The sequence below is a fragment of the Mandrillus leucophaeus genome, unplaced genomic scaffold (genome assembly GCF_000951045.1).
Source record: "Mandrillus leucophaeus isolate KB7577 unplaced genomic scaffold, Mleu.le_1.0 Scaffold693, whole genome shotgun sequence".
Taxonomy (NCBI): Eukaryota; Metazoa; Chordata; class Mammalia; order Primates; family Cercopithecidae; genus Mandrillus; species Mandrillus leucophaeus.
In genome coordinates, this window is record NW_012107508.1 from 290,392 (window position 1) to 303,020 (window position 12,629).

A 12,629-nucleotide genomic window follows, 5' to 3' on the forward strand; every position below is an offset into this window, starting at 1 on the left:
GAAACTTTTACCTATTACTGGGTAAATATTTAATATTTATCTCTAGAATAGTGTTTCATGAGCACATCTTAGTTCCCCTGCCACCCTGCAAACCTTTGAGGGTAGAATTTTTTATTCTCTTATGGCACCAAGTTTTGATATCAGCCCTTAGAAATGGTTCTGGCTAGTTGATTAAAAACTACCTGAAATAAGGTGCTCCTCTGGAACAAGGTGGGAAGGAGACTTTCCAGTGTTTACTCTGTATGCTTTTTCAATTTGATGTCATATGAATTTATTACTTATTCACAAAAGAAATTAAGGTATAAAAATACATACGGATTCCAGGGTCTCACCCCAGCTGTTCTAAACCAGAATCTCTGTAGGAGCAGGGGAGATGGAATCTGTAAAGCTGTACTATCTGGATACCTCTCAGGTGATTTTGATGCCTAGCCAGGTTTAGGAACCACTGCCTCAAAGCACATAATAGGTATTCAGTAAGCATTCGTTCAAAGGAGGAATGAACACTTGTCCTTTTTTTTTTTTTTTTTTTTTTTTTTTTTTTTTTGAGATGGAGTCTCGCTCTATTGCCCAGGCTGGAATGCAGTGGTGCAATCTTGGCTCACTGCAACCTCTGCCTCCTGGGTTCAAGCAATTCTTCTGCCTCAGCCTCCTGAGTAGCTGGGACTACAGGTGCATGCCACCATGCCCAGCTGATTGATTGCTTGTGTTTCTATAGCACTTAGCTGATGCCTTCTGCCTAGCAATTGTTCAGTAAATATTTGTTAAGAGAATTAAAGTAAATTTTGAATTCAGATGCCATCACCACCTCCAACACCCCATCCTACTTTCTCTCTCTCTCTTTTTTTTTTTTTTTTTTTTTTTTTTTTTTTTGAGACGGAGTTTTGCTCTTGTTGCCCAGGCTGGAGTGCAATGGTGCAATCTTGGCTCACCACAACCTCTGCCTCCCGGGTTCAAGCAATTCTCCTGTCTCAGCCTCCCAAGTAGCTGGGATTATAGGCATGTGCCACCAGGCCTGGCTAATTTTGTATTTTTAGTAGAGACGGGTTTTCACCATGTTGGTGAGGCTGATCATGAACTCCCGACCTCAGGTGATCCACCCGCCTTGGCCTACCAAAGTGCTAGGATTACAGGCATGAGCCACCACGCCTCACCCACCTCATCCCACTTTCTTAGCTCAGATCTCATTATGACTCTCAATGGTTCCCTATTCACTTCTATATAAAATTTAACTGTAGGGAGTCCTTTAGGGCCCTTTATGATCTGGTCTGACCCTTCTTTCCCAGGCCGTCTCATTCAACAGATACATGCTGAGGCCTGCCATGTGCCTGACCCCATATAGACACTGTCGACTGGGCTGCACACACCACTCCTGCCACCACTCAGGCTCCCTCATCAGCCCCTGAGAACAGTATCTGCTTTGATCATTTTTAATTTATTTTGCCTATAGTGTTCCTTCTCCTTACAGAATCCTTCCTATACCCCTGTTTTACTTATTTATGGAAGTAATCCAGGGCCTCTGTAAATAATTTTACTTACTCTTCTAACATTTTATACTTATCTCCAGTATATGGCCTGCCCTCATGGATTCCAATGATTAGTTGACAGTTCTCTTTCTTCCCCTAGACTCTGGGCTCCTTGAGATCAGCGACTTGCCTTCCTCCTGTTCATATCTCCAGTATATCTCTAGCACCCAAGTACTATGTCTGACCATATTAACATATTTACTGAATAAAGTTGTTAGAAGGTGTGTCAAGAAGGCAAGTCAAGGTGCTACTTAGTAACTATGATTTTTAAAGGATTTCTGCCACACAAAGGTAGATATCCCCCCTGAAAAATGTCATGCTTTGATTTTGCAAAGTTATGACAATATTTTAATGACATATATAATGATACTTATTGTATATGTTGTTCTGTTAAGTATGACTACAGTATTATTCTGTGTTAAAAGTAACACGGCCTTTTGCTGACCATCCTAGCTGAACAATCTGAGAGAAGAATCAGAATCCCACAGAAGTGGTTGGGGCTTTGTATATTATAAATCTGAGTCAGGACACCCTAGAGTGTTCATTACCCGATGTGAAATGCCGTATTCCCCAAATGGAAGCAGAGCCTAAAGGGAGATTCAGGATGCTGTGAAGCAGAATGTTTTGGAAGAAGCAGTAGTTTTGAATTGGAAGGACAAAATACATGATGTCAGCCTAGACCTAAGCCACCTTTCTGAATCATAGAGCATGTGTCTTTTCAGATCTGAAGCTATCTAGTCAGGCTGATAAAGTATTAAAATAATGTGTGGGCTTCTGAGAAGCCAAACATGATAAAAATATATGCGTCAGGGGAGAAAGGAGATCCTACAGGGGCCCAGAGCAGAGAGACTTCAAAGAAGGCAAAAGAAACATCAGCATAGTATGCTATCGATCTGTGACCCAGTGAAGGACAGACTCCTTCACTCCGGGGTGACCCTTTCTCCCCTTCAGGGGCAAAGAGGAAGTCATAAGATTCCATTTCATTTCATTCTAGTTTTATTTGTAGAAATAATCCCCCATACTTCTGGAAAAGATTCATAGAAGAGTACAGTTAAAGGCAGGGTAGACAAGAGCAGAAGAACTAATGTTAAAGAAAATGAAACAATAGGCACACCAGAAACCCAGGCCAAGAATAGCTACAACAATTGATGATAAAAGTTAGTTCTGAGCTTCTTTGTCTTGAGAATTAAAACAGAAACATGGTGAATATAGTGTTCTCATTATCTGAATTGAAGAATTTGTTAATAGAAAGGTACTTTTTTCCTATGACTGGATACTATAAAAGAATTTGTCAGATGGATCCTTGTATAAAGGACATTAAATAACATAATAGTCACAGCTTATAATAGCAGCTTTACAAAAAGGTAAAGAGAGGTTCTTTGTGTGGCCATCTGGTCCATCCAACTAAATAAATGCCATGAGCTAAATGTTATACTTTAGTGCCAGGAAAGCATTGCCACTGAGTTAAAGTTGTATCATCAAACTGTAAGGCTTTCTGGAGACGTCACTTAATACAGAATAGCATGGAGAGACTGGATGAATAGCTGGTTAGTATGTTCTGTAGACCAGAGGGGTTTTTTTGGTGTGTGTTTTGTTTGTTTGTTTGTTTTGCTTTACTTTTAACTGCATGTGGTGATCTATTAGTGGGTAGTGAAATTAGTGAGTTGCTGTAAGCATTCTTTAAAAGAAAAGGCTGGGTATGGTGGCTCACGCCTGTAATCCCAGCACTTTGGGAGGCCGAGGCGGGCAGATCACAAGGTCAAGAGATCGAGACCATCTTGGCCAACATGATGAAACCCCGTCTCTACTAAAAATACAAAAATTAGCTGGGCATGGTGGCATGTGCCTGTAGTCCCAGTTACTTGGGAGGCCGAGGCAGGAGAATTGCTTGAACTCTGGAGCCGGAGGCTGCAGTGATCTGAGATCATGCTACTGCACTCCAGCCTGGCGACAGAGCGAGACTCCATCTCAAAAAGAAAAGTACTAGAGCAGAACAGAATGCATCACACCTAGTAAGGGTGAGTGTTAATTTCATTTGTGTCTTAGGTCACTATGTACTGTGACAGAGATCGTAAGAGATAGGTCACTGTCTCTTACTGTGGGAAGTACGAAAGCTGCTGCTTTTCACTGCCCCTCACTAAAATATCAGTTAGTAAACTCTAGCACCCCAAGCTCATGGAGTAGGACTTATATAGAGAATATAGCAAATACAGAGAAGAATAGAGATGGGATCCTCAGACCAGAACAAGAGCCACTGTGCCTTGAAGTTGTGCTAATTCAGGAACCTATGACTAGATTCATTCTTGTCCATTCTTGTCAAAGGATTTAGAAATGTCCTTTCCTGGTTTTACATTTTATCTCCTTTGTATTTGCCTTCAGTACCCGACAGTTCTTTTTGAAAGCCCTAGTCTACTTTGTCTCTACTAAAGGGGAAACTAGAAAAGGAACCTGATGAGTCCCCGCAGGGCCAGTAGCGCAGAAAGGCAGGGTGCCCCTGGTGGTCAGACTCGATTACACACCCTGCAACTCTAGAGAGAGAGACCCTTCTAAGCCACAAATCAGGAAGGGCTCCTTCAGTTCTTGCTGCTTCTCTGAGTGGGCAATAGCTTTGCATATAGGTACCACTTAAGGAAAATTCATTTAAAAAAATAGCCTGGGCAACATGGCGAAACCCCATCTCTACCAACAATACAAAAATTAGCCGGGCGTGGTGGCTTGCACCTGTGGTCCCAGCTACTCAGGAAGCTGAGGTGAGAGAATAGCTTGAGTCTGGGAAGTGGAGGTTACAGTGAGCAGAGACTGTGACACTGCACTCCAGCCTGGGCGACAGAGTGAGACTTTGTCTCAAAAAAAAAATAAATCATTTTCCTGCTTCATGGTTATGACTGGATCATCAGAGTCCTCTTTGAAAATAGGCTTGTGGCAGGACCATGGAATTGCCCAGCTCTAGTAGTTCAAAGCAGGAGCCTTGAGTGATGATGAGACCCTTAACATTTCAGAAAAAATAAAGTAAAATAAAACCTCCTCCCCTCCCAAATTTGGACATGTATATATAGCTCCAACTTTGGAGTAAAGGGGAAGGAGTTCTGGGAGGATTTCCAATGATAACAACTATTAGCAATGGTATGAGAAACAGGCTGGGGCAAGAAAAAGATTTAGCTTCTAATGTTGACTCTTGAGCCTTGGGAGCATCAACAGAGAGATAAAAACCTGAAGTTTCATACAAAAGAACAGTTTTTCACAGAAGTGGAACATAGTCTAGAGATAAAGAAGCCACCTGTGGAAGAGTCTCTGACCATTTCTCTCCTCTTGTTTCAGATGACAGTCATGTCCCTTTCCAGGGACCTCAAGGACGACTTTCACAGTGACACGGTGCTCTCCATCTTAAATGAGCAGCGCATTCGGGGCATTTTATGCGATGTCACTATCATTGTGGAAGATACCAAATTTAAAGCCCACAGCAATGTTCTGGCAGCTTCAAGCCTGTATTTTAAAAATATCTTTTGGAGCCATACAATCTGTATTTCCAGCCACGTCCTGGAGCTGGACGATCTCAAAGCTGAAGTGTTTACCGAAATACTTAATTATATCTACAGTTCCACAGTCGTTGTCAAGAGACAGGAAACAGTCACTGATCTTGCAGCTGCAGGAAAAAAGCTGGGAATATCATTCTTGGAAGACCTTACCGATCGCAACTTCTCAAATTCCCCGGGTCCCTATGTATTCTGTATTACTGAAAAGGGAGTGGTTAAAGAAGAAAAACATGAAAAAAGGCATGAAGAACCAGCCATCACTAATGGGCCAAGGATCACAAATGCATTTTCCATCATCGAAACAGAAAATAGTAATAACATGTTTTCCCCGCTGGACTTGAGGGCAAGTTTCAAAAAGGTCTCTGACTCCATGAGAACAGCTAGCCTTTGCCTGGAGAGGACGGACGTCTGCCACGAGGCAGAGCCTGTCCGCACACTCGCTGAGCACTCATACGCTGTTTCTTCCGTAGCTGAGGCTTACAGAAGTCAGCCTGTACGTGAACATGATGGCAGTTCACCTGGTAACACAGGGAAAGAAAACTGCGAAGCCCTTGCAGCAAAACCGAAAACATGTCGGAAGCCAAAGACATTCTCCATACCACAGGATTCTGATTCAGCCACAGAAAATATACCACCCCCTCCAGTATCCAACTTAGAGGTTAATCAAGAAAGAAGTCCACAGCCAGCTGCCGTTCTCGCTCGTTCAAAATCTCCAAACAATGAAGGAGATGTCCATTTTTCCAGGGAAGATGAAAATCAATCTTCTGATGTTCCCGGGCCGCCAGCAGCAGAGGTTCCACCTCTGGTGTACAACTGTAGCTGCTGTTCCAAAGCCTTTGACAGCAGCACTCTGCTCAGTGCCCACATGCAGCTTCACAAGCCAACCCAGGAGCCTTTAGTGTGCAAGTATTGCAACAAACAGTTCACCACCCTGAACAGGTTGGATCGGCATGAACAGATCTGCATGAGGTCAAGCCACATGCCCATTCCTGGAGGAAACCAACGCTTTTTAGAAAACTATCCTACCATTGGACAAAATGGAGGTTCATTCACGGGTCCAGAACCTTTATTATCTGAAAATAGGATTGGTGAATTTTCCAGTTCCGGAAGTACTTTGCCAGACACGGACCACATGGTTAAATTTGTTAATGGGCAAATGCTCTATAGTTGTGTTGTGTGCAAACGTAGTTATGTGACCTTATCTAGCCTCCGAAGACATGCAAATGTTCACTCCTGGAGAAGAACATATCCTTGCCATTACTGCAACAAAGTATTTGCATTGGCTGAGTACAGGACAAGGCATGAAATTTGGCATACGGGAGAAAGACGATATCAGTGCATTTTCTGTCTTGAAACTTTCATGACCTACTATATACTCAAAAATCATCAGAAGTCTTTCCATGCCATCGATCATAGACTTTCCATCAGTAAAAAAACAGCAAATGGAGGCTTGAAGCCTAGTGTCTATCCATATAAACTTTATAGGCTACTGCCTATGAAATGCAAAAGGGCCCCTTATAAGAGCTACCGAAATTCTTCCTATGAAAATGCACGAGAAAACAGTCAAATGAATGAGTCTGCACCTGGTACCTATGTTGTTCAGAATCCACACAGCTCTGAATTACCTACGCTGAATTTCCAAGATACTGTAAACACCCTGACCAACAGTCCAGCCATCCCATTGGAAACATCTGCATGTCAGGACATACCCACTTCTGCCAATGTACAAAATGCAGAGGGCACCAAATGGGGAGAGGAGGCATTGAAAATTGATCTTGACAATAACTTTTATTCAGCTGAGGTGTCAGTTTCTTCCACTGAAAATGCTGTCAGTTCTGACCTCCGGGCAGGGGATGTACCTGTTTTATCCTTGAGTAATAACAGTGAGAATGCCGCCTCTGTGATCAGCTACAGTGGCTCTGCACCCTCGGTCATTGTACACAGCAGCCAGTTTTCATCGGTGATCATGCACAGCAATGCCATTGCTGCCATGACCAGCAGCAACCACAGAGCCTTTTCAGACCCAGCTGTCAGTCAGTCCCTGAAAGATGACAGTAAGCCTGAGCCAGATAAAGTGGGTAAGTTTGCAAGCAGACCCAAAAGCATTAAGGAGAAAAAGAAAACTACATCACATACCAGGGGAGAAATACCGGAGGAGTCAAAATATGTTGCCGATCCTGGAGGATCATTGAGCAAAACCACAAATATTACTGAAGAAACCAGTAAAATTGAAACCTACATTGCAAAACCTGCTCTGCCGGGAACCTCCACAAATAGTAACGTTGCACCCCTTTGCCAAATAACAGTGAAAATTGGAAACGAAGCCATTGTGAAAAGGCACATCCTAGGATCTAAATTGTTTTATAAAAGAGGGAGAAGACCTAAGTATCAGATGCAGGAGGAGCCTTTGCCACAGGGGAATGACCCGGAACCCAGTGGAGACAGCCCACTCGGGCTTTGCCAATCCGAGTGCATGGAGATGAGTGAAGTGTTCGATGACGCAAGTGACCAGGATTCCACTGACAAACCGTGGCGCCCTTACTACAACTACAAACCCAAAAAGAAATCCAGACAGTTGAGAAAAATGAGGAAAGTCAACTGGAGGAAGGAGCATGGAAACAGGAGCCCGAGCCATAAATGTAAATACCCAGCAGAACTGGATTGCGCCGTGGGGAAGGCTCCTCAGGATAAACCCTTTGAGGAAGAAGAAACTAAAGAGATGCCCAAGCTGCAGTGTGAACTCTGTGACGGAGACAAAGCAGCAGGGGCTGGAAACCAAGGAAGGCCCCACCGACATCTTACTTCTCGGCCATACACCTGCGAGCTCTGCGCCAAGCAGTTCCAGAGCCCTTCCACACTCAAAATGCACATGAGATGTCACACCGGGGAAAAGCCATACCAGTGCAAGACCTGCGGACGGTGCTTTTCGGTGCAAGGAAACTTACAGAAACACGAACGCATCCACCTGGGCTTGAAGGAGTTTGTCTGTCAGTATTGCAACAAGGCGTTCACCTTGAATGAGACCCTCAAAATCCATGAAAGAATCCATACTGGAGAAAAGCGTTACCACTGTCAGTTCTGCTTTCAGAGATTTTTGTATCTCTCCACCAAAAGGAATCATGAGCAGAGGCATATTCGGGAGCATAATGGGAAGGGCTATGCCTGCTTCCAGTGCCCCAAAATTTGCAAAACAGCTGCTGCCCTTGGAATGCACCAAAAGAAACACTTATTCAAAAGCCCAAGTCAGCAGGAGAAAATAGGTGACATGTGCCACGAAAACTCAAATCCCTTGGAGAATCAACATTTCATTGATTCAGAAGACAATGACCAAAAGGATAACATACAAACCGGTGTGGAAAATGTTGTCCTTTGAGTGGCAAGAGTTAGAAAAATCTTCAAAAATATAGTTGGTGTTTTTTTTTTTTGGTTATGATTTAAGTTTAGTTTAATTTTATTCACATAACAGTCATGAAGGAGTGAAATTTAAAAACAAAACAAAAAAACACTCATTTGTGAAAATTCCAGAAAAAGGATCCTAATATCTACTTTGGGTTTTAGCATTAACTTTATGCAAAGTGCACAAAAACAAAATAGCTGACTCCTCCAGTATCCCAAGTTTCTTGTGAAAGTTAATGAAGTTCTTAGCTGTGGTATTTCTACCAGTGAAAAAAGGAGTTTAATTTTAGCCTAGTTTGAAACTTTCTAATAATTGCTAATAGGAACTGGCTGCTGAACTGTCTTTAGTCACTGGAGAAAATGAAGATGGCATCTTCGTAAATATGTTACGTGGTAATGAGCTGTGTGACGGTCTTTATTCCCATCTGGCTTCTGCACTATTAAAATTTGTTTAAATTAATGGATACACATGAAATACTTAAACAATATAACTGAAATTATGTGCATAATGAGTAACCTAAAGTAGGACATTCATACATTATGTAGAACTACTTTTCTGCAACACAAACCTTGTAAAATACATATATAAATCACTATAACTTTTAACTGTCCATATCCCCTGTAGAGAATTATGAGGAGCAATAGATCTGCAAATAATGAGGACTGATGTAAAAATCAGTAGAAAGCATTTTGAATATGATTTCAGAGCATGTGAATGCTTTTAGATGGAATGCTGTTCCCTTGAAGTTATGGCTCAGCTGTTCTTAGAACTGGTCTACTCAATTCACAGAAAACATAGGTCATGCCTTATCTATGGGGGAACACCCTCCCAGAATTTACCTGTGATTACCTGTGCTGCATATTACTTTGCAATGGCCTCATCTCAGAGAATGAAAGAGGGTCACATTCTTCTGAAACTCTCTGCAGTCTTCCAACCACCACAAGGCCATGGATGTGGGGGGTCTATTCCAGACAGACTTAAGGGTTCAAGTGGAAGCTGCCATCTCCCATTCCACTGAAGGACTGTCGAAGAGATTTAGTGCAAGGTACACTGCAGTAGTGAATTCCCAGGCACTTGAAAGTGACTGCCTAATCCCTAGTAATTGTAATTACTAGCCTTCTTGGAGATTATGCAGCCCACAAGTACAGACTAGTATAAAGCAAAAGGGCAAAGGAACCCCCACCCACCACCCCACCCACTAATGACTTGAGTGGGCAAGAAGAAGTGATGGCCTTCCTTGCCTAAAACAATAGCTTTGTTTTTAGGGGATGGAAAGGTAGAATGTGGAGTGACATGGTTCTATCGTTTACTTATGAGACTCAGAAATATATCTACAAAGCCAGATGCTCTGTCGTCATATTTGCAGACATCTACACCCCTTGCTAAAAACCCACTGAAGTCTTTTTAATGTTCTTTTACACTGACCCACACCATCAACATTACCCTCAAATCTAATTGCCCTACATCATATTCTATCATGTGGACCAGGTTCCTGGAAAGCTGGAATGCATGATTCTTTTTTAAACTGCCAGAATGGGAGGGAGAGAGAAAACATTTCTACCCTTTGATCACCGGTGTGAACAGAATCCGGAATGCAGTTTCAGCCTGACCTGCAGTCATTCATGTTCATTGGATTTGACGAATGGAAACCCAAGGTTATCGAAGATTGGAAGGTTATCATTGTGAAGAAGTAGCTTAAAGGACTCCGGTTTCTCTCTACAAGTGTGATGTCTCCATGAAGAAGACTTCGTATGGATTTGGGTGGGTAAGAAAGCATTTAAACACCCACGAAAGGACAATGATTAAAGTTGACCTTTTAATACTGTAGTACCTTGCTGTTAAGTAACCCCACTATTGTATCTGCATTTATCTTTTGTTCATCTACTTTCACTTACATACAGTATTATATAAGTAGAGAAAAATGGGAAAATGCAAGCAAATTCAACTTTATTTTATACATTGTATATATGTATACCCTACACTATTCATTTGGGTTTTGTTAGATAGTCACAAAGGGCTTATGAAAATCATTTTTGAATTGATAATTAGAACATTGAATAAGCAATCCTGTGATCCACTAATTTGTTTTATCAGTTAATAATATGAATCAAAGATAATTAGTGTGTACTCTAGTCATTTTGATTTCAGTTAACCCCAAATATAAAATTACCTGTAGTGATGTCTCTCTCCCAGCCCTTACATGTGGATATTTTTTAAGTGGGACTTGTATGCTGATAATTCTAGACCAAAGTAAATATGGCAGAATATTTATACATGAAAAAATAATTTTGCAAATATTTTCTATAATTGTATTCATTTAAAATGTTGATAGCTTGTGTTAGTTTCAGGGAGGGGTGTATATTTTGATAAAAAAATACTTGACTTTGTAATTCTGTATATTCTATACAATTTATAGCAGAGCCGTTTTAAGACAGCCTTGTCACTTTTTTTGTTAATTGTGAAAATTTTATTGAGTGATGTTTAAGTATGCATTGAGTACATGACCAACTAGAATTAAAGTAAGTGTAAACAGTGAACATACTGTATGCTGTACAAGATATAATGTAACTTGCTGTTTTAGCATCTGTATTTTGGTTAGAAGATATTATTAAATGCAGATGTTAAGGATTGGAAAAGTCTAATTTTATTTTTAGAAATAATGGATATAAATTTGTTTTTGCTTGATTAAAATAGCTTATTCCTATATTAAGTCTCTTTTTAAATGTTTTAATGTTATTTCTTTCGTGCAGCTATTTCATCTGAGTCACAGCTTTGTTTCCACGTATTATTCATTCGGTATATTTCTGTTTCCTTACTTGTTTACATTCCGTGGTACCTACTTACATGCTTAGGAGTCAAATGGATTATGACATTAGGAAAAAAGCAGAATAAAAGAGATTGAAGTCTTCTGATGATTGAGTGTTTTGGATAGGCCTGATCTTATAATGATAAATCAGAGAATGAAATGCTCTCCAGGAAGCATTCTGCTCCACTCATCCGCGGGAAACAAATTACATTTATTGAGTACCAGGCACTAGGCAACGTCTTTACATAGGCTATTTCATTAACACACACACACCAGAATTCAACCTCATTATCCTCATTTTATAGTGACTTTGAGAAGGTCTCACAACCAGACAAAGCCAGGATGCTAACCTAGGTCTGCCTGACTCCAAAGCCCATGTTTTTGTTCCTTCTCAACACTGTAGAGAAAAGTGATTTATAGAAACTGAACAGAGTATGAGGAAAGGAGACATGATAAAGTAATGCAGCTTTAGGATGGCAGTTAGTGACTGCCCTGGAACGGGATTAAAGGAGGCTGTGTCGGGTTCAGCTTCCCCTGAATTGGGCTTCCCTTATATCTCAGGAGATTGCCCTATAAAATCAGTAAAATTTGTGCACTTTTTTAAGAATGTGGAGTAAAATTGTAATGGCATTATAGGCTAGTAATTTTCACACAAAGAAAAAAATACGTTCCGTCGTCATAGACTCTACTCCTAAACTTAGCTAACTATCTTGCAAATGCCTGCAGTTTGTCCCAGGGGGCCATGTGAGAGGGGATGTCGGTGGCTCAGGCAGCACAGTCCATCACCAACACAGAGAAAATTACTGCCAGGCCTACCAATGGCTGGCTAGTAGCATCAATTTTGTATTGGAAGGGCAATCCAAACCAGATTCACCAAAAATTTGATAACTGTTATCTGCTAAAACTAATTTCATTATCTAAAAGAAAACATTTAATATTGAAAGAATTTGTAACAATTGAGAAAGTAAAAGCATAAAACAAAAAATGTTAGTACATTCTTTTCCATCACTTCGGATATTTTCATTCCTACTGCTCTCTGTCTTATCTCATCACCTACTGATTGATTTGGTTCCACTCCCATCTGTCTGTATGAGTTTCTTTTTAGAGAAGCAACAGTTCTTCCACTTAGGTTTCCTCCATATCCAAGAACTCATCCCCATCCCACTCCCCCTCCCCAAATCCTGACCAGCTATTGATTTCTCTTCTGGAGAGAGAAGCCCCCTTTGCTCCCTCCCTAGTTTGTACCTCCTAACCCAATTCTTCAAGCAAGATGGTCAGTGAGCAAGAAAGTTGGCTGGGTGTGCAATTTAGAACTATTCACTCTAAATTTAGACAACGAATGGACGAACTAGTTAGAAATGTTATATTTT

General features: G+C 41.1%; 1 protein-coding gene across 7 annotated transcripts in view; it reads left to right on the forward strand.

The window, feature by feature from the left end:
* The window catches only part of ZBTB38 (zinc finger and BTB domain containing 38), a 144,527-nt gene extending 132,283 nt beyond the window's left edge, over positions 1–12,244 (forward strand). For 5 of the 7 annotated variants that reach the window (XM_012002644.1, XM_012002645.1, XM_012002642.1 and 2 more), the window contains one exon: positions 4,842–11,365. In XM_012002644.1, coding sequence (XP_011858034.1) covers positions 4,842–8,429 — 3,588 coding nt within the window. In that variant the 3' untranslated portion in view covers positions 8,430–11,365. Of the gene's footprint in view, positions 1–873; positions 997–4,841 lie in introns of all 7 variants that reach the window. The other 2 variants (XM_012002647.1, XM_012002643.1) reach the window with 2 other exon arrangements.
* The last annotated feature ends 385 nt before the right edge of the window (positions 12,245–12,629 follow it).